The sequence below is a fragment of the Urocampus carinirostris genome, chromosome 12, assembly GCF_059441175.1.
Source record: "Urocampus carinirostris isolate Australia breed hairy pipefish chromosome 12, RoL_Ucar_1.0, whole genome shotgun sequence".
Classification (NCBI taxonomy): domain Eukaryota; kingdom Metazoa; phylum Chordata; class Actinopteri; order Syngnathiformes; family Syngnathidae; genus Urocampus; species Urocampus carinirostris.
The window spans coordinates 18,303,226-18,324,721 of NC_142360.1; the positions used below are offsets into that span (position 1 = coordinate 18,303,226).

General features: G+C 38.9%; 1 protein-coding gene across 1 annotated transcript in view; it reads right to left on the reverse strand.

The window, feature by feature from the left end:
• Positions 1 to 21,496, reverse strand: part of cachd1 (cache domain containing 1) — a 101,966-nt gene that overhangs the window by 26,956 nt on the left and 53,514 nt on the right. Inside the window, exons 5-18 of the mRNA XM_088350435.1 lie at positions 15,339 to 15,465; positions 12,630 to 12,774; positions 12,232 to 12,448; positions 11,999 to 12,148; positions 9,505 to 9,771; positions 7,361 to 7,510; positions 6,692 to 6,815; positions 6,491 to 6,608; positions 4,653 to 4,821; positions 4,419 to 4,561; positions 2,550 to 2,731; positions 2,188 to 2,298; positions 740 to 862; positions 101 to 200 (exon numbers count right to left, since the gene is read on the reverse strand). Coding sequence (XP_088206561.1) covers positions 101 to 200; positions 740 to 862; positions 2,188 to 2,298; positions 2,550 to 2,731; positions 4,419 to 4,561; positions 4,653 to 4,821; positions 6,491 to 6,608; positions 6,692 to 6,815; positions 7,361 to 7,510; positions 9,505 to 9,771; positions 11,999 to 12,148; positions 12,232 to 12,448; positions 12,630 to 12,774; positions 15,339 to 15,465 — 2,126 coding nt within the window. The remainder of the gene's footprint in view (positions 1 to 100; positions 201 to 739; positions 863 to 2,187; positions 2,299 to 2,549; positions 2,732 to 4,418; positions 4,562 to 4,652; positions 4,822 to 6,490; positions 6,609 to 6,691; positions 6,816 to 7,360; positions 7,511 to 9,504; positions 9,772 to 11,998; positions 12,149 to 12,231; positions 12,449 to 12,629; positions 12,775 to 15,338; positions 15,466 to 21,496) is intronic.

Here is a 21,496-nt window from a genome sequence, read left to right on the forward strand (position 1 = left end):
AAATTCTTTCAACTTTTTGGGGACACCTCAAATGAAGAATCCCCCCTTTAAGATGAACAATGTAGACTAAGTTTAAGTGGATGGGTGTCTTGTTCCTTACCTTATGTGTGATGTGCTGTTGCTCTGCTGGGGCATGACCTTTTGGGTCAATGAGAGTGGGATGGGCCACCAGGTAACCTCTGTCCTCCATTATAAAACACCTACAAGACAAAGTATTTATATAAAATTATATGAGTGTAAGACAACATAAACACAATCAGTCATTACATTCAGTTGAGCATAAAAATGTATGTTTTTTATTCTGTCCTCTTGCTGGATGCAGAAACTAATTGCACTCATTCTGACAAATCCCACCAGATCTTCTAGTCCACAGCTTCTCTCGGATAATCCTGTTTATATGCCCTCTGAATGACAACAGAAAGGATGTGAAAGAGGGGTGCTACAGGGAGAAGGAGTGAAAGCATCAGATAAAGTTAAAAAAGGGGAGAAACCCCGAAGAAAGTATGCGGGGCAGATGATGCAAAGAGGCTCATCTCCAACGTGAATAGCAAGATAATCAGCTTATCTTTTCTCAGCTCTTTTCATTTTTCTTCCCTTGTGAAATCATCAAAACACAAAACATAGAAGAAACGGAGGAATTTGATAAGAAATTACATAAAACAGAGAAACTAGAAGGCAACGTTGCACATGAGGAGAAATGACAACATGTAAATCTTGCACCCAGGCAATTCTTACCCACCTGATCTTGTTTCCCTTGTCCTGGTTACAAATGGGAAGCAGGTCTAACAGAACTTTATAGAAGTAGCGAAGAGTAAAGTCTATCCCCATCACTGCAACTGCATAGCCAGGGGCCATCTGAGAACTACAGAAGGAATATGGTATGATAACCAGGGGCAAAAAAACACATTTGTATTCCGATATCACAAAATTTACATCTGCCCTCAAAAAATATAATCACATCTGCATCTTGGAGAAAGTGCTCATAAAAACACAATTTCTCACATTTTATAATAAATAACTGTTGTACAAGGAACCACTGTGGAAATTTGGACGATGGCTATTGTACATTCCAATCGTGACTCATTTTAGTGGAAAAGCCAACCTGCATCTAGCTAGAGGCAAGTTATATTGAAGACTTTAAATACTTTTTTAATGCCTTTTGAAATCAAATTTAAGGAAAAGTAAATAAATAAATAAATAAACTCACATTTGAAACAAACCCCCCCAAAAAAACAAATACTGCACACAAATACATCGTGCCTCGCACACATTACCTGGCACAGCTTTTGGCTATGGCGAAAAATGTTTGTCGGACAGCAACTTCTCATTAAATTTACACTTTTCCATGGTCCAAAGTAAACCTCTCTGTCTGAAGTTGCTACGTGTATTGTGGGTCGACCTAAGTCATGCGTCTGCTCTGAACGGCTCGACTGAAACCACATCTCCGTTTAGATAGTTCTTTATTGTGGTCGCGTGAAGGGTGCAAGGAAAGTAAATCGGGGAATTATCAAAAAATGTAAAAGTGTTGTTTTTTTTAGTTTAGACAAATATAAATCTTATTATTGTGTTCACTTCTTAAAGACTTTAAAAAAATGGATTTAAGACTTCTTAATGACAATTAAGGCATATTGATTTAAAATAATGTATTCAATACTATTTAATATTTTTCAAGGATCAGCGGGAACCCTGTAAACAGAGCTGCAACTACATGCATTTATAAAGCTACAGTAAAAAAGCCTTTGGGTGTGGGTCACTTTTGCATTTAGAGAAGGCATGTAATAAAACAAAATGTTGGGTTCCACTTCAAGGATGATGTTGTTCTTTAGACCAAATTAATCACAGAAAGAGTGCAAATGTTATCTGTATTAATATGACTGGCTGACATTTTTTTCCCAGACCAAAAATGTACAAGTATGAATATATATATATATATATATATATATATATATATATATATATATATATATATATATATATATATTTGACTCACAAAGAATTTTAAATTAACATTGCATCTATTTGATAGCAATGTAACATTCCTTTTAACAGCAGGACCCTGAATGTTACATCGCCTCTCACAGACAGCAGATACCTGTATCACAACAACTGATTCCTTCAAAAAGGCTAGTATCACTTCAAGCCTATCCCTGTTGTGCAATAAACAAGGCAAAGTATCAAACATCTTGCCTGGAGGCATGAATGGTGTGGCTGATGGTAACAACGTAGCCGGCGCCGCCAACATCTAAGTAAGGCCCAGTAAAGGTGATGAGGCCAGGGTTGGCCACAGCGTGCTGATACCTGAAACATAATTAACCATGTAAATAAGGGAGTGTTCAAATATGCAATAAAAAAATAAAAAACGTGGTGGTATTTCTGTACAGTAAAGGATGTATAACAAGCTAGTTCCATTATAATTTGTCTGGAGAACAGTCTAACGATAAAATAATTTACAACTCCTTGACACAACCGTGGCTGGAAATCATTGTCCACAAAGTGAGTAGGTCTACCCGGGCACTTGGGCCGTTCATTTCAACCAAAGTAAGCCTCACCATTGTCTGCGGGTCGGGTCAAAGGCTTTGTCCATCAATGATCCGGGGTAAATCCGGAGCACCCCACTGGGCGTTGCTATGTAACGCCGCACAATGTAGCAGTTGAGACTACTCATTTCCATTAGTGTCATCCACTCATCCGTGACGTGACTGGTCGCCATAACCTCATTCCTGACAGAGGACTGCGGTGGTGTAAGAGGAAATGAGAGGGAAGGGCACAATATGGGAAACAAGGTGACAAGAAGATGATGAGTCATAAACATTTCAGGGAAAAATCAAATCTCACAAAAAACAGCTCAGAGATTCATTGTGTCAATTCACTTAAGGTGCACCAAGAAAATCGCATTGCTGTGTTTCAGCCATGCGCTACTGATTTTAGTTAGCGGGCCCCACCTCATTGACCACATTTAGATCGTGAGTGACCAGACCAGTTCATATTGTTTATAATGGAATTGCATTTGGAAAATATTAATGTCTAAAGAATATAATCATTTCCAACATGATCTCAACAGACAAACAAACTGAAACAGGTCACAAATACCTTCTTGCCTTGTAAACTTTTGACTTTTTCCCATGTGTAGCAACGATATAATAAATTGTAACCCAAATCCCAGTTTTGCAATGATGTAATGGCAGTGAACAAGTGCTGGGAATCAAAAGTTCATTTTCTTATCAAGTTTTAGTTCAAATGACTCTCGTTACCTACAATCCTGCTTTGCATTGTACAAAAAATGAATTAGAATCAGTGATGGAAAGCAGAAGAAGCATGAGACTCAACTGTCATCATGGTAATATCCATCCATCCATTATCTGCCCCGCTTATCCTCAGTAGGGTCGCGGGGGTGCTGGAGCCCATTCCAGCTATCTTCGGGCAGTTGGCAAGGGACACCCTGAACTGGTTGCCAGCCAGTCGCAGGGCACACAGAGACAGATAACTTACTCACTCATTCACACTGAGGGACAATTTGGACCGGGCAATTAACCTGACATGCATGTTTTTGGAATGTGGGAGGAAACCGGAGTGCCCGGAAGAAACCCACACAAGCACGGGGAGAACATGCAAACTACACGCAGGAAGGTTCGATCTCATGACCTTAAATCTGTGCCGCTCACGCGCTAACCACTGCGCTGCCGTGCTGCCCTCATGGTAATATGAAATTCAAAATATCTTAAATGGTTATATTTCTTTCTCATTTCAATCAGTCAATTAATGACAATACATTTTTGGATTTCTTATTCCAAATCATTGAATTTTACCTTATTTTATGAAGATTATGAGTGAAATATGAGTCAAAGTGAGGCCTCATAGCAGAGAGCGAAAATGAGACCAAGGATTGCGATTTTGTGCATTACTCAGCCCCAAACAATAGAATTAGTAATAGTATTAGCATGCTAACAGCAAGTCAAGCTGTCAGGTATTTTTTTCTTGTTGCAAGGACTTTTTTCTAGAATGAAGGATTACCTTTCTGCTCTTATTCTAAAGGAGCAGTGCCTGGACTTCATCTATAAGCAAGACAATACCATTTTTTTTTGCTCTATGCTAACGTATATATTGCTTTCTTGTTCTGCCAATCAAATGATGATATATGTGGTTTAATTCATTTGTAAATCATATTGCCTCACCGGACACGACATAACCGCAGTTTAAAACTTTCCCCCCTGCCTCCACAATAGGAATAAAAACAGACTCTCAAAGGGTAGCCTTCTCTCTTTAAAGATGCAAAGCTTTACCTGATACAGAGACACACTACTATAGCAACCTCTCTGCGGGCGTATATGTATGGAGTGTCAGTATTGGTCAGACTATAAATATTTGTATTTCAAACAAAATTAACGAAGGTGTTATTTGTACATGTTTTTAATGTGTACCTTGAGGCCTGGGTTAGCGATGAGCCTAGTGTTATCACTGAGATAGGCTGTATAGTGCTCCACCATACGCTTTGTTTCTGGCTGACTCAGGTGCTCAAAGGGAGACGAGAAGCTACCAGCTGCCAGCATTACTGTGGGGGATTCTGGGAAATCAAAAGAAAGGTACAGGGGTGATTTCAGAGATAGTACCAACACACATACAAATGAAAAGTTAAGACTTTAGCTTGTAATTACCAACTGTGGCAAGCTGTTTAAAATGCAGGCAAGAGCTGGGCTGACCCAGTAAATCCAAACGATGGTACAAAAGTTTAGAGCTGGGTGCGGTGTTGATGTTTTTGAGCTGTTTCACGGGGATCTCTGGCTGCACGTACACGATGCACAGGATGAATGATGTGTCCTGAACCTTAAAGACAAATCATCTCACTTACCGCCAGCCCAGTTCATTGCAATCTTGTTCAGCTATATTCATCAACGGCAAAGAATGAATTATACATAGATGTGAGGAAAGGTTTCATATTGCATCTTAAACAAACCTATTTGCAGTAATCCCCAACATGGATAACTTTACAAAACGTTAACAAACTACTTCATCTGTGCTTACCGGCGGAAACTTTGTATTTTAACTGCAGTTGCAGTGTTACGCCACAATGTAGGTGCTATTATGATGCGGAATGCCAAAAACACAGAAATACTGAACAAGAATCCGGATACTTACTACTTTTCCACAAGTGAGCCAAATGGCATTCGTCGTCTATTGCAAAAGTAATACAAAATGACTGTACAGTATTAAATAAAAGCAAATCGTGTTTTACTGTTACACTGAACTACATCTAAAATGAATTATAAAGGTAGCGCAACCCCAGCGTAGTAGATCTGAAATTATCTTGAACTGAAATGAACGTGTCACCCTGTTGATTTTAGCACCCCGTTGTTAACTGGTTTGACTTGCCAACCGTTCCTTGAAACATGTCATATTTAGAAAACTACGAGTTTCATATTGAGTTGTCATGGAATGCACTTTGTCCCATTATATAGTCAAAGTAAAAAATAATCCCCAATTTAACAAGGAATTGATGCGTTCTTTACATGCCAATTGGTGGCAACAGCACCTTACTATTCGACCAATGAGTTCCGAGCATTTTATTAAAGTGTATTGTTCCATGGAATCAGCTCAATTTATTGATTGATGTGCTGTTGATTTGGGGGAGTAGATCATGGAAGACAACAAACCAATTTTGAAAAGTGTGAAAATACATAAAGCAGTACTGGACAAATACTTGAATACAGCCCGTTGATTGAGGGGCCGCCTTTCACCAAGTGCATCATAGTTTCCTATAAAGAAGGTCTTGTAAGTAATTAATCGAAACCATTCTAGCAAGAATCCCACCCTAACTGTGTTGCAGGAACTCCAATGAAAAAACACTTAAATAACAAAAGTAAAAATAAAACTGCAGAACAAAACATAAAATGTGAAATAAGAAGTAAAATATGTTACAGTAAAATGTTAGAAGTGAAACAAATGAAATGAAATGATCTGCATTTATATAGCGAAGTCAATGACTTCCCAAAGCGCTTTACATTGTGCTTCACATTTCCCAATAGCGGCTGTGATCTGTGCAGCCATGTAAGGCGCTAACTTGCTTATTGGGGGTATTTAGGGTTCAGTGTCTTCCCCAAGGACACTTCGACATGTAACACGGACAAGCCGGGATTCGAACTGGGATCCCTTAATTGTAAAACGATCGCTCTACCTCCTGAGCTACTGCCGCCCCAGACAAATCAACTAAATTTATTATACGAAACTAAAAGCCATACTCCTCTTAAAAATATCAAGGGTCCCTGCAGTTCATATCACTAGTGCAATAAATCCTCTAACCAAAATGACAGATTATTTCAAATATCCAAACTCCCCAAACATTATTTTCCATAACATTTAATTATTAAGGGTAACATTTTAATTCCAAGTTTCTCATAATAAATCGGCCGCAAGAGGGAGGCCACTGTGACAGTGATAACGATACCTGGTATTGATACTGACTCATCCCCAGTTTAGATGCCACAACCTGACTTACCAGCTTCCAGGCATAGCTGACACTGTACAACTCTTTGCTGTTATCCCTCAGACGGTTCGTGTGCCAAGACAAAGAAGAGTTAACCGGGACCGCGATGACCTGGCTTCCCAAAGGGAGACTGAAAGAAACACGAATAATTCAACAAAAGCTGCAGATGGAGAAACTTTTTTTAAGGTTTTCAACTTTCACGCTTTTTCTTACTTGAGGATGTTCTGTCGCACAACATGGAATCCAGGAATATTCTCATAGTGGATAATGTCGGTGTGAAGAGGAGGCTCGGTCATTAGGTATGGCCGCGTCAGGGATGGGTGCATCAAGGTGTAACCTTGGAAAAAAAGCATAACCATTTAAATGAACTAATAGAACACCACCAAAATGCCGAAAAATGGAAAAGATGTAAAAATTATAAGTGTCTGTGGGGCAAAGATTGCTTAGCCAATTGAATATTCGTAGCTGGCTGGAAACAAACCCTATTTTTTTTAACCTTTTCTGATATTTGATGACATGGAATTAGCTTAGCAATAAGCATTAACTACTCCTTGCTTTTAAATGGATATGAGAATATTCAGTGCAAACAGACGATGACGCTTCTTAGGACAAAGCCATACAAACTAATGCCAGCTGAAGAAGAAATGCAATGGAAAAGCGAAGCGAACAGAGCTTCAGCGTAATTTGTAGGTAAACTTGATTTTTTTTTAAAATTGGTGGTCTAATGAGTCAGTCTGCTGGGACACATGGCAACAATTTTGAGCATTTACAAGCACTACACACAAAATTCAAGCACTTTTCAAAACTTAAAAACATAACATTAAATTTAAAGCATTTTCAAACATTTCAAGCATCTGTACGAACCCTGTTTTTTGAACATACCTTTGTTGTCAATAAGAAAGGTGTACGAAGCCAGAGAGTCTTGATAGTAAGTGACATCTTCCAAAATGTACGCCAGGTTAACATCAACTCCAACCACACCCAGCAGCAGGTTTCCGAAATAACAGGGCCGGCTCACAGTCATAATAAAGCCTGGAGAAAGAGAATGTGCACAAGATGTAGCCATCCCAAATCAGTCGCATCTTATCTTGTGGTTTGCTTAATCTGCAACCACTGTCATTCGAAACACAAACACGTATTTATGCTCTGCCTGCTCCAAACAGATTTATAAGATTACCTGTAAAATGGAATAGACTGTCAATTCTGCAGTTGGCACAGAAAAAGGAAAATCTACCATACTTTTCAGGACTGTAATGCGCGCTTAAAAACCCCAATTTGCCCAGAAATTTGTAAAAGCACCTCATATACTGCAGAATACGGCGGATAAGATTGGAAAATTCTACATTTAATTATAGTATGTGTTACCATACATCCTGTTAGAGTAATACAATGATTGTGCAATGACTGATCAAAATCAATAAATATGGCTATTTCAAAATATTGTATGCAATGGAAATCGAACGCGAAAAGTGGCAGTGACAGTGCCAACACTTTACCAATGGACCACGACGGGATTTTTAATCAGTGACAGGAACATAATAGGTTAAACTGTCTCTCCACTTCTTCGCCAACTAATGTTAGAGAATGGAAAAAACAGTGAGTCTTTCAAGAAAATACAGTACAAGCCCTTTTACGTACGCATACCAATTAAAGCGTGAGGTTATTGACGCACTGGTGTATAATATTTAAAAAGGAATTTTTGGGCATATTAGTACGTGTTATTTTTGGACTCTTAGCACTTTTTGGACACTTAGCGGGCCGTTAAAACCCTATTATAGTGATCATATATAATGTGTACCGTATTTTCCGCACTATAAGGCGCACCTAAAAGTCTTAATTTTTTTCAAAAGCTGACCATGCGCCTTATAATACAGTGCGCCTTATTTATGGATCAATATTAAATCGCAAAGTCTTCCAACTAACTTGCAGCCGCCGAATAGATTTTCCCCCGAACGCCAAGTAGTCCGCGGTGTATGCTGGGATTTATTTACCGGCGTTTCATTGGCTAACCAATGTGTCAATCATCATTTGAATCGATCATTATAGGCTAAAGTTATTCGGAAGTCAAGGGGCAGATCCTTTTTATCATTTACAGGCTGGCATAGGCTTGAGCTGTAAAACAAAGCCTGCAATTGGCCGAAAAAGATGTGTCAATCATCAGTTGAATCGATCACTATTGGCTAAAGTTATTTGGAGGTCAAGGGGCGGATCCTTTTTATCATTTACAGGCTGGCATTGGCTGAAGCGGCAAAACAAAGCCTGCAATTGGCGAAAAAGATGAATGCGTATGGCACATGGTTGACGGCATACAGAAAGCATTTTTTTACTATTCTGTATTTGTAAATATTTTATTCTCCTGGATTTACTAAACTCACGGATATAAGAGGACCATTATTATTGAACACAACGACTTCAGTGAGCTACTTCGGCTATAAATTTTCCCTGTATCTTGTTTCAGACTGAACTCGATGTTTCTGTGATAAGCGGTGCAGATGATGGATGGAATGGGCTGACCCAGTAAATCCAAACGATGGTGTCTATTTTTAAATTAAACTCAATTCCAAGTGTTTATTGTCATATGCACAGTAAAGTTGCGAGCGAAAATAGAAACTAAGGAATGGTTGGCATTTCTTGAATCCCAAGACTTTAACCTTCCGAATGATGGAACGATGCATTTGAGTGACATCGTACGGACACCGCATCCGCACGTGTTCTCGACACGTATTTGCGTCTTTGCAAGCTTTGGGATTGTTAAGGGGGTAATAAGTTTGACTGAACTATCTGACTGTTTTGTCGACGTTCCCATTGTAGCGCCTTATAATCCGGTGCGCCTTATCTATGGAAGATATAGGATCAAAAAGAATTTTTTCGGGGTGCGCCCTATAACCCGGTGCGCCTTATAGTGCGGAAAATACGGTATACATATACATATATATATATATATATATATATATATATATATATATATATATATATATATATATATGGAAAATAGTTTCATTGTAGGCCTCGAGTGAAGCACGCACCATCTCCCATGGGGTCAGTGTAGGGCAGACTGAAGCGTACAAGGTCGATCATGCGGTTCGGCAGGTTGATATAGAAACGGCCCACTGTCGTCTCCAGGTTACTGAGCTGGTTGAGCACCATCATGCTGCCCTTTACAACAGGCATCATGGGTATTGTGGCCAATCCAGACGAGGATGCCAACGGGAAACGATCCACGCCGTACTTGACCGAGTTCTGCTCGGCGAGGTCTCGCAGGAAGGCGAGCTCCTTTAGGCCTGTTACTCCTTCTGCACCAAGAGAATGGGACATGGCAAAAGTCAGCACACTACAATGTTAATTCAAGTCATGTTCATTTGTAAAACCCTTCATAAAAAGTCTCAAATGGCTGCAGAGAACACCATTACAAGATCCTCGGATCTGAAGCCTACATAAGGGCAAGGAAAAACTTCAAAACCTTTCCACGAGGAAAACGAAGAAACAGAGAAACTTTTTCACAAAAGGCCTGATAGGTTTTGATCCTTTCTGTGCCTTAATAAACTGAATAGACATTCCAAAACAGTCGAAGTGTCCTTGGGCAAGACACTGAATCCCTAATGCCCCCAATAAGCAGGTCGGCGCCTTGCATGGCTGCATGGCCGCTATTGTTGTGTGAGTGTGTTTGTGCGAGTGTGTGTTTGAATGGGTAAGTGTGAAGCACATTGTAAAGCGCTTTGGGAGGTGTTCATTGCCTTGAAAAGCACTCTATAAATGCAGACCATTTACCATTTACCATTTAGTGTTTTCTTGTTTGTCACTGTGTGATAGTAAAATTAGTTTGATGATCTAAAACCTTTGTGAGTGATAAACATGCACAGAAATCAAGAAGAGGGCAAACACTTTTGCACTGCACTCACTATATGCGTGTTAAGCTTATAATTTAGAAGACACTGAAGAAAGGTGAGAAGACATCAATGGGTTTTGTACTTGAGCAAGGAGAACAGAATAATACATTTCAACCTGTTCTAAAAGCCCAGTCCTGACCCTTTTCTTTTTATTAAATTCCTTAGGTTGTATAACCAGATCCGCTTCAAAGGGTGTGGATTCAAACAATAGGAACATTAAATCTTTATAATTTATTATGATGATTACTATTATTAAAACAATTGTGAATATGATGTAAACAGTGCATAAAAGTTAAAACAACAAAAAACTGTGATGGATTTTATGTGCAATAGTAACAACAGAATAAACATATTAATGCGTTAATCTCAGATCAAATATGTTAAATGTATATGAGCTTAGTATGAGTAAATCTACAGTGAGTCAAATCTGGGCTTCTTCCTTTACAGGTCATTACACGTAGCCAGGATAACCACTCCTGCCCCCTGCAGCTGTCACCTGGTACATATGGCACCTTGTTCAGAGAATGTCTGACACGATCCAATTACCGAGTGGATTACTAAAGAATCCCTGATTAATCCGAGGGCTCACTGGCTCATAACGGTGACTAACACAAGGGTAGCAATGTCAAATGGTAAATGGTCTGCATTTCTATAGCACTTTCCAAGTCAATGAAGACCTCCCAAAGCGCTTTACAATGTGCTTCACACTTACCCATTTACACACACACTCACACACCAAAAACACAACTGTGTCAAAAGATTCAGACTTTAAAAATCAATAATGATGACCATTATTTTATATGGCCAACCTGAAACAAGTCTCAAAACAATCAGCAGGACATGCAATGCTAATACAACTCAGGATGATAGATGTTTGCTTCCTTTTCATCACAGGCCTATTTAAATTGGCCAGGGCCCTCTCTCACTTACGCACAAGCACAATGAGCCCTTCATGCTTTGAAGTCTCACTCAGTCCCCTCTTAGATGTACTTCATTTACATTCCCCGGTGCAAAAATTGTTTGTTAATGCATGTGGCGCATGTGTGTTTTGCAAAAAAGGGAGGCCACATGGATAGATATCGACAATAAAATGGGAAAGTAAATTATGCAAAATTATGAGCATTTTATAATCAGATGGTCTTCTTTGGCCTGATTTTTACTCTTTGACATTACAAGGTGTAGATATATATTTGCAGCAGTTTCTGGGATGTAGTGCTGTGCTGTTTAATTTATTTCAGAATAATACATAAATCAATTCTTTATTGGAATCAATGTTTAGCTGTTTACTTTTTGTGCTTTATTTGCATAGTGCTTTCAAAGTTAAAACAGATAGGGTGGTGGAAATTCTGGTCGGAAGTTACGTTAAGACAATCATTAGACACACTGCTGTTTTTATTTAGAACCCCGATAATAGACAATTGTAACACTCTAATTCATCAATAAAGTAACATCTATTGTGTTAAACTATAACAATACCAAAAACTTTTAGGAAATTCGCATATGAGAGCAGATTAAAGTGCAATGGAAACGCTCTAACGCCAGGCCCGTGGCTGTCCTTCCCTTCGTATGGAACATAAGAATACTTTGAAAGGCAATATTTGTTTTCCAAAGGTCTGCAAAGTGATAAACTCACCATTCATGAGCGCATATGTCAAGATCATGACAGAGTTGTTGAAGTGTCTATTCTCCTCTTTGACCACACTGAGAGTGGCTTTCTTCTCCTGCTCTGAAGACTCTCGAGATGTAATCCCAGAAGACAGGTATATGATAACTAAGTCAGTGGCTGGCAGAGAACAAGAACACAAGCGTATGATAAAGTGAACAGTTCCTCTGTGTTGCCATCCTCGTACGCGCTGACTCCCTTACTGCTGCTCTGCTTGCTAAGGCTGCTGGTGTTCCGAAGAAGTTGGAATGATCTTTGGAAGCCGGCGGCATGCTGCGTGGTGCCATCAGAGGACTTTATATTGGAGATGAACGAGCTCATCTTTCTCTTTGTCTCGCTGGTGGCCGGGGAAAGCAAGCTCTTGTAGCATTGGTCCAAAGAGCAGGCGCGGACCACCTCAGCCACCGACAAAACGGCAATCTTAAAAAGAATGAGACCAGCATCATTATGCCAATGAGAGGATGACTAGAACAACAATAATGTAATGCAAAAAAGTGTCATCAATACTTTTTTTATGTATCATGAACTCACAAGGATACACAACCTTTTAATTAAGAAAAAACTCAGTTTTTCATAGTATATGTTGTGTTCCACTCCGTACCTTATCATGTTCATCTATTGCATTAAGAATAACCAGTGCTGAGTCTCTGGCAATTTGAAGTTGAGTTTCAGTAACAGATGCCCCGTGATCCACCATCACAACAATATGCTTGGACTGTGGACGCACAGCAGAAACATATACAGGCCTGTGGAAAACACACACACCAATACAAAACACCATATCAGCGTCCTAATTCTCAACTCAGAGATTCATAAAATAAGTGAAAAACAATCCATTGGTGCAAGATGCTGTTCCTCAAAAGAAAAATGTATTTACACAGACAAGCAACTATCCATTAGTTTCTATAAAATTAGCACAACTATAAATGCAAAAACTATTCCATATTTGGAAAACTATTCTATTATCCTTAAAAGATGGACTAAGAGGGACAGTTTCTTCCCCAGGGCCACCACCAGCCTTAACAAGCTCGCAAAACTGAAAATGTATATCTTGCAATCTATTTGGGAATTGTTGTTGCTGCTAATGTTAATGCACTACCCTTCATGGCACTATTGGTACGATGCATTATTATTTTTCATTGCACTATTATTACAACTTGGGCCAGTCTCTAAGCACTATGTCGCAAATATTTTTGCCTATTTATTTTGAAAGCCTTTTGTCTTTTTTTTTCTCTTTAAAGGCTATAGTCCATGTTTATCCCTAAGTGCCATGTCTAATCTTGTTGCATACTCTATTTCACCATGTTGATATCAAGACAATTCTATTCTATTCTAAATAGTTTAACCAATATATTTACAATCGATTGATATGTTATTGATATCATTTTTTTGAATACTCGGAATCTAATTCTCTTAGGAGAAAATGTTGCCTATTTTTTATTGAAAGATTTTGGAGGTGTGGGGGGTTTGATTTAGGACGTTTGGTCTGTGGACAATAACATGAGAGAAAAGGCGGAGTAATTAACTCACAACACTTCATTCACCCAAAGAGGAAGAGAGGGAAATAAAAGAAATAATTTAAAAGAGTTATCTTTCACTAGTAGTGAAATAAAACCAAAAACAGTGGAGGTGTGAAATTCCAATGAGCCTGAGTGTTACCCAGCCACATTCCTGCCACAGGTACGTGTGTTTAAGGCGCATACCGCCAACATGCCGCCTGGGCCCCCTGTCAAAAATGGCACAGAGGCGAATGGGTGATGACCAGACGGACGAAGGAAGCGTGTCAAAGGGAGAAGACGAGAGGGTGACGACGTGCAACTAAAATAGACGCTTTTGGGGGGGCAGGGAGGAAGAGCTCAAGTTTAGGACCGTTGAATTTTGAGTGACAATGGCAGAAGGTGAAGTAAATTAGAACAAGAAGCAAAGGGATGACGAAGTACGCAAGGCAGATTGCAAGTACATAACGTATCAAACAAAGATACTACAGTTATTAAGGCACATCAAACTCCAAAATGGCCAGAAATTTGAACGTGTGTCTTATACTCCAGTGCGTCTTATGATCTAGTGTGCACTTTATGACGGGATTGCAAATGTATTACCATATTTGTGCAATTTTCTATCTGTCAATACATTTATCGCTGACCACAATTTCAAAACCATAGTGGCGAACCAGATAGCAATGGTAAGAGCACTGAAGCCTAACTACCAAGCTGCTAATGACATGAATGGTTGTTCACAATTTTCAGTACATAATATACAATGGGTATCAGACCCAGAATGTGACATGGCAAAGAATCAGAACCCATCCACGAGAGCCCAAGAGATACAGATGCCACATGAAAAGGCATTAGGTCTCATCTCATTACCACACTATTTTAGTCACAGTACCAGGTTTGTTAGAGCAGAAAGAAAGGTTTTTCACTTTTTCTCAGCTCAAACTAAGCGTTTTGGGTGACAAACGTTCTAAATACGTGCGACTGTGTGGTTTTTTTTTTCTCGATATTTAAGGACAACCTAATTACTTTCCAAAATGCCATTTTCTAAATTCAGTTCAGAACGACTAAATTACTTCCCACAATTCTTATGTCGTTTTTTCAGTTCGAAATCTCCTGGTCTTCATAAAGACTTGGTCGGTTGGGCAATTCAGTACTGTATTTCAGTAGGACCGGTTTAATTTCTTACAATATTCTTGTGGCCTAGCCTAATAATAACATTAACAATTTGTTACCGTGACTAAAAATAGTGTGATGATGACATTTGACCTAATGCTGTACCATGTGTCTGTATCTCTAGGGGTCTAGACAATGGGATACAGTGCACTCCATGCCGCCATTTGGGTTTGACTCCCGTTACATCCAGGGAAAAGCAATTGTATGCAATTGGGATCAGTAATATAGTCTGACTGATCAATCAATGCACAAATATGCCACTTATTATTTTTGGGGAACCCTAGTCCAGGGGGGGGGCTAACCCGGTCCTGGAGGGCCGCACGTCCTGCATGTTTTGGAGGTTTCACTGCTCCAACATAGGTGACGGCAATTTTCAGCTTGTTAGCAAGCCTTGTGAGAGCTTGATAACGATCCAGGTTATTGGAATCACCTGTATTGGAGAAGAGAAACCTCCAAAACATGCAGGACATGCGGCCCCTAAGACCGGGTTAGCCACCCCTGCCCTAGTCCTTAAAGTAGTTCCATGTGCCTTATTGTCCGGTGCACCTTATACATGAAAAAAAAAAAATCACAAAAGACTATTTTGCGGGTTATAGTTATATGTTATAGTGTGGAAAATGTACATGAAAAAGCTGCTATACCTGCTACGGTGTTCATAACTTCCTTTACATTGGAACTTGTGGGCCGGGAACACAGTGAAGATGCCTTCCTCTGAACTGAAGTACTGCCACTTGATCCCTGGGTTGGATTTTAGATTGTCTGCCAGCACTGAAGAGAGAAAACAGATATTGGAAATATGAGACTGGTGTCAGGTGTTATTCCAAAAAATATTTTTTTTTTAAAGGGACACTGTGTAATACTTGACCAATACATGTCAGTATATTGTTGAGTGCAACTTAAAACAAGTGCTAAAAAGTACAAGGAAGGTTACAAATAAAAAAAGACTTAACAAGACCAAACTGCACTATTTTTCTATTCTTTTGCAAGGTTTTGAGGTACTAGCAGCAGCAGCACGATGACAGACAATCATGTCAGCTCCATCTAGGGTAACCTTGTGTTAACTAAAATACATGCAATTTTCTCAACCTTTTTAAAACAACAATGTTTATATGATAGGTAATGTATTCTTGCCTATTATGCAAATCAATTTTTCTTTAATAAATAAAGTTTAGGAGACACAAAATAATACACAATGTCTCATTAATTAAATATGAACTGGTATACAACAGAAAAGTGATTTGGAGTTGAGTTTAAAAAAAAAAAAGGAATGAGCTACACAAGCTGAGCTAGGCTAAAGCCAGTCCCATTACTCCATTTTTGTCCTTATGCTAACATTGTGCAATACAAGCAAAACAAGCCCCCTTTCATGAAGATAGGTCATGAAGGCCCTTATTTTTCTAAAGGTGCACCCCATTGGCATTACCAACAAGCTAGAAGCATTGAAATCTTCAAATTTGTTGCATTTTGTACCCAATTTGTTTTCATTTGAGCGTATTTAACAATTCAATTCTCCAAAAGTGCAAATACAAAAGAGGAACAGAAACAGCCCTGGAGGAGCAGCCACATATAAAGCAGCCAACAACAAAAAATAAAAAAAAGCTTGCGAGAAGCAAAGGAGAAATTAATCGCTCGGAGATAGAAGAGTGCCGCAACAAGAACAATTCAAACACAAACAAAACCGGCAAAAGTTAAAAGCATTAAGGATGAGTCGGGAATTAAGCTAACTGAAGACAAATAGATGTACAGAATACTGCTCCAAACTCTACAACCTTCATTTAAATGTACAAATGATAAACAAGCAGACTCGACACCATCATTACCAAGAACAAATAAAACGCTTGGATGAAAGTTGTCACATATGTATAGATAAGCCTAAAAATCTGGGACAAGTCATCAGATCATCATTGACAATCCCATTCTTGAGAACTTGCAGGCAGTTGAGAACTAGGAAAAAGGCAGGCAACATTCTTTTGGACTCATAATAGCCTGGTCACCACTTACTTTTTAAAGTTCCATACACTAGAAATGTGCTATACAAGTATCCACATTAAATCCAAATGACATTTCAATACCTCAAGAGTCTCCACCAGGCATGGACAAACTAACAGGCAGGCACATGTGGGTTCTAAAATTTGTCTGAGGGCCGGGAGGAAAAATAAAGACTAAATTAATTTCAGCCCAATACATGTCATGATGCCGTATGTGACCCGCGGACTGTAGTTTTTATAGATTAAATGTATATGACATGAATACAATGACAAACTACTGAAGAATGTAATAAAATATTAGTACATACGCTCCCCTACTTACGACAATTTGACTTACGTAAAACGGTAGACACGAACATTTTTTTTGGGGGGGTGTCGAAAAATATTACACTTTTCTCACTATAAGGCCTGCCTCCCCTAAAAATAGTCTGTTGCCTTATATTTTTCATGTATAAGGCACACTGGACTATAAGCAGTGTTCTCATTTGCCCGCGTCCCTGCGTCCTAGACGCATCATTTTTGCTGGGGACGCATAGTCTCAAATCAACGTGCGTCCCCGGGACGTAAACTTTTTGACACAAAATTGTCATTATTACCAGATTACTTTTTTTTTTTTTTTTTTACAAAGATTTACCGCACTCCAAACTTTTCGTCAGGCAGATCCGCCATTGTTGTTTTGGTCTCGCGGTTCGAGTTTTCGTCTACACGCCGATCTCGGGAAACGAGATCTCGTTGCTTCGAGATTACGTCATTGTTGTGGTGCTTGTCATCGAGGGAAGGTGAAAATAAACACAAAATTGGTCATTTCTTCGGTGTCAAAATGGCAATAATTCCGGCTTGAAAAAAACGCAGAGAAATTCTTCGGAAGATCGTGTCGAAGTGAACGATTCGACGAAAGAATATACACATACAAAAGAATATATATATATATATATATATATATATATATATATATATATATTCCTGGTTACGCTATGAGGAGGATGATAATGGATTGGACCTTGAGAAGGCATTACAACTGTGGCGGGACAGCAAACCACGAAGAATATATGAACTGCAAAATCAGAAGTGATAACTTGCTTTGTATTACCAATTAACTGTGATGATTAAAACTGAATGAAAATATAGATTAATATAATTATTTCAGCAATATTATTTTGTATAATGTACAATAGAAGAAGAATAGAATTTACTTTTATTGTCATTCTTTGTAACCATGCACACAGAACGAAATGTCGATACACCTGACCCGTACAGTTAAACTGTAGCGAGCAGATGCAGCCGCAGCCGAGCAGGGCACCGCCATTTTAGACCCAACTGCTGTGTTGGGAGTCATTAGGTGACCAAACCCCCCAATTCCAACCCTTAATGCCGAGCGCCAAGCAGGGAGGCAATGAGTACCAATGTTGTACGTATGACTCGGCCGAGGCTTGAACCAGCGACCTCCCAGTCTCGGAGCGGGCGCCCTACCATCTAGGCTACCGAGCTATTGTTGTGAACTGAAAAATCTTGAAGTAATAAATGATTTGTATTACCAATAAACTGTGTTGATTAAAACTGAATGAATATATGGATTTATATTATATATTTGTCGCCGATTGACAATTTCAACCTCGATAACACTAAATTTTGGGGACCATAGATCTGTGTTGGGACCCATAGATTTTTGAGCATGCGAGTCCCAGGGACCAATCACTTTTCAGAGGTAAAATGATCACTGCTATAAAGCGTACATAATTAAAACTATGATGTATAATCGTATATGGCTTCGGTGAAACGATAGATAGATAATCGTTGCTCCTGTTATACACCTACGGTACACATAAGAGTGCAATAATTGATCTGTTAAAACAGAATGCAACGGGAATAAAACCCAGGTCGGGCACTGAGAGCGCTGAAACCTAACCAATAGACCACCAGTGGTACAGATGACATACGAAAAGGCATTCGATTGCATCTCATTACAACACTATTTTTATTCAAGGTGCCAGAAACAAACGTTAGAGAATGGAGAAAACAGAAAGCTATTCTGAAAGTTGTAAATAAAACAAGGGTAACAACCTCTTTGGTGTATCTGATGATGTATCGGAATTTGCATTTATTCATATATTTCAGGACCAAATTTCTGATGTTTCCATTCTTTACATTTGTTTCTGGTCTCGTAAGGAAGAATAGTGTGATAATCGGATAAGATTGAATGCATTTTCGTAATTTGTTTATATCACTGATGGTTTAGTGCCAGAGTCGGATAGAATACAGTTTGAGTGGACTTCTGAGAAAATATCAAACAAGTCATTTCAAAGGTAAAACGCAGTGGCATCCCCTGCTGGCATTGGATGTCTTCGTTTTGCTAATCAGTGTTCTTGTTTGTGATTTTTTTTTTGGCGCTTTCCTTCACAGTCTTAAAAAGGAATGATTTTCTGTCTTATCTCGATTGTGTTCTTGAACACTGCAGATAAGTCTTTTGATATGTTGATGAATTACTCGTTCATGTTGTCACCATTTGTGAACGGTTTTCTAATCTTTATCATCACCCGGGTTGCAACAAAACTCATCGTGGTAGTGAAGTTTAAAGATACAATAAACTTCTTCAATCTATATTGCGCTCCTCTTATTTGTCCAGAAGTGATGCAATTGCACTTTTTCTCAATTTCCACTGGCCCGGCTGCAAATGTAGCATGCCTTCCCTTGAAATGTCGTTTCACTTCACTTTTTGTTTTTTTGATAACTTCTCTCTAAATGCAATCCTTCTGCATTGGCAATAAATGCAAATCATTCTTCCCAAGAAACGTTGAATCCTCAGTTCCCGTTATTTTTTTAATCTTTCTTCTTTTTAGATTTAGGGATCATGGCAAAGCTTGTGACGCTGCACCTTTCAAAGAGGCGGAGCTTGGGCGTGCACAGCCCATCTAACACGGGAAAGCGGAGGAGCCACACACTGGCGTTTAGCTGGTAGCTCATAAACTCGTACCAGCTCCTTGTTGATATGTAATATTCATTTCACACATTTTTACAGCATTGGAAAACATTAAAAATGTTTGTGTCATGTTTATCCCACTACAGAAACCATATTAAAACAATAATGTATTTCCCTCCCCAATCTTTTTTAACATGTAAACATTTTAGGGAAAGGGCAATGGAGCCACTCAGCAGCACATAAGAACCGCGTGTGGCTCCTAAGCTGCGGGGTACCGACCCTGGGTTAAGTGATTAAGTGTCATTACCGCCCCGGCCTGGGTTCGATTCACGTTGTATACAATGCTTCGCGATTATGGTCATCAATGTTTTTTGATTGATCAATCATTGCACAAATACGGCAGTATACCGTAAAACCTTGTTGAACTTCTCAGTGGCACATTACTGCAATACAAGTGTAGATCAAACACCATTGTTGGCCTTGAATACACTTGATTCATAAATGTGATTTTGATTTGGCAAATTTGAATCTGGGCATGTCTCACTGAAAGGATGCATGATAACCTGAGACAAACTCCAGGCTTAACTGTATTTGCTCAACACTAACTGAATTTTAGTAGGTCACAGAGTAAACATTATCCTCACTGAGCTCCCCAACACAAAGCCAGCGACTTCCTTGCTGCTTGCAGCTACACAACAATTTTCAAAGAGACGGTAGGGGCGGGGGAGTGAGACGGCACAGAGTTCAAGAAAGTTTTTGAGCCTCATTAAAATGCCACAACAGAAAAGAAGGCAACATTTGAGACTAACATGTGGACAAATCAAACAAGACTGCAGTTCTTTTTTGTATTTCAAGCTATTTGCGAACTTTGTAAGCCGATAGCAAAAATTAAATACAGAGAAACTCCTTACACAAACTAATTTGCCACGATTCAACTCCTATTTATTGTAAGCAAATTATGCAGGTCTAGAAACGCTTGTAGAGAAAAGCAGATGTTTATGAACTTTGTTAGTAATTATTGAGGTGCTTTGAGACCAAACCTTGTTCAAGAAACTCGCAGAGACCAAAAGTACAACTGTTTATGTTTTCACGAAAATCGGTTCGCCTGTTTTAGAACCTATATTTACATACAAACTGACACACATAAATCATGATTTAAAGGTAGTTTAGATAGAGATTTTCCTTATCAGCAAAATATTGCCATGAATCCTAAAAGTAAATCGAATTGTGAGCTTTGGTGTGATACTGGTCAATTGTAGATTGAGAATTTGTTCTGTGATTTTAAGGAGGTCTTTTAACACACTTTTAGGCAAGTTGTACGTAGTCATCCATACCAATACAACTTTAACTAATTACCTTCCTTCTGCAAAAGAAGACAAATACTTGAATTTACATTTAATGAATGGATATTTATCTTTTCTATAACTTTAGGTTTGTGACTGTTAGATACTGTGTATGGGAGGCCAGCCTATATCAGTCACCATCATGGGTAGTAACTACACCCTAAAAAAGCAGGTATCTTTACCGCTTAGGTATACATTGTACTTTTGATGTGTGATAAGTTTATATTGTTTTTAATATTGGATACATGCAAAAAATATAGCATAGGATGCTAGGAAGTTTGTTATTTTGACTATTACTGCCCACGGTTGTTTGTTGTTGACTATTATTAACTGTTTGCATCAGTGTCCTTATCGGTAAATCATGTTGCTGTTCTTTGATATCCACCCCTCTAGGGCGGATCTGCTTTTGTAACTTATGAGCTTTAATAAAAAGAAAGGGATCAGTGGAGGGCTTTTAAAACAATCTGAACTTCTTATCTGAGGTTCTACTTGCAAGTTCAAAATCCAAGATCTTTAGAATTAAAAAGTTTACACGTAAAGAACCAATCTTT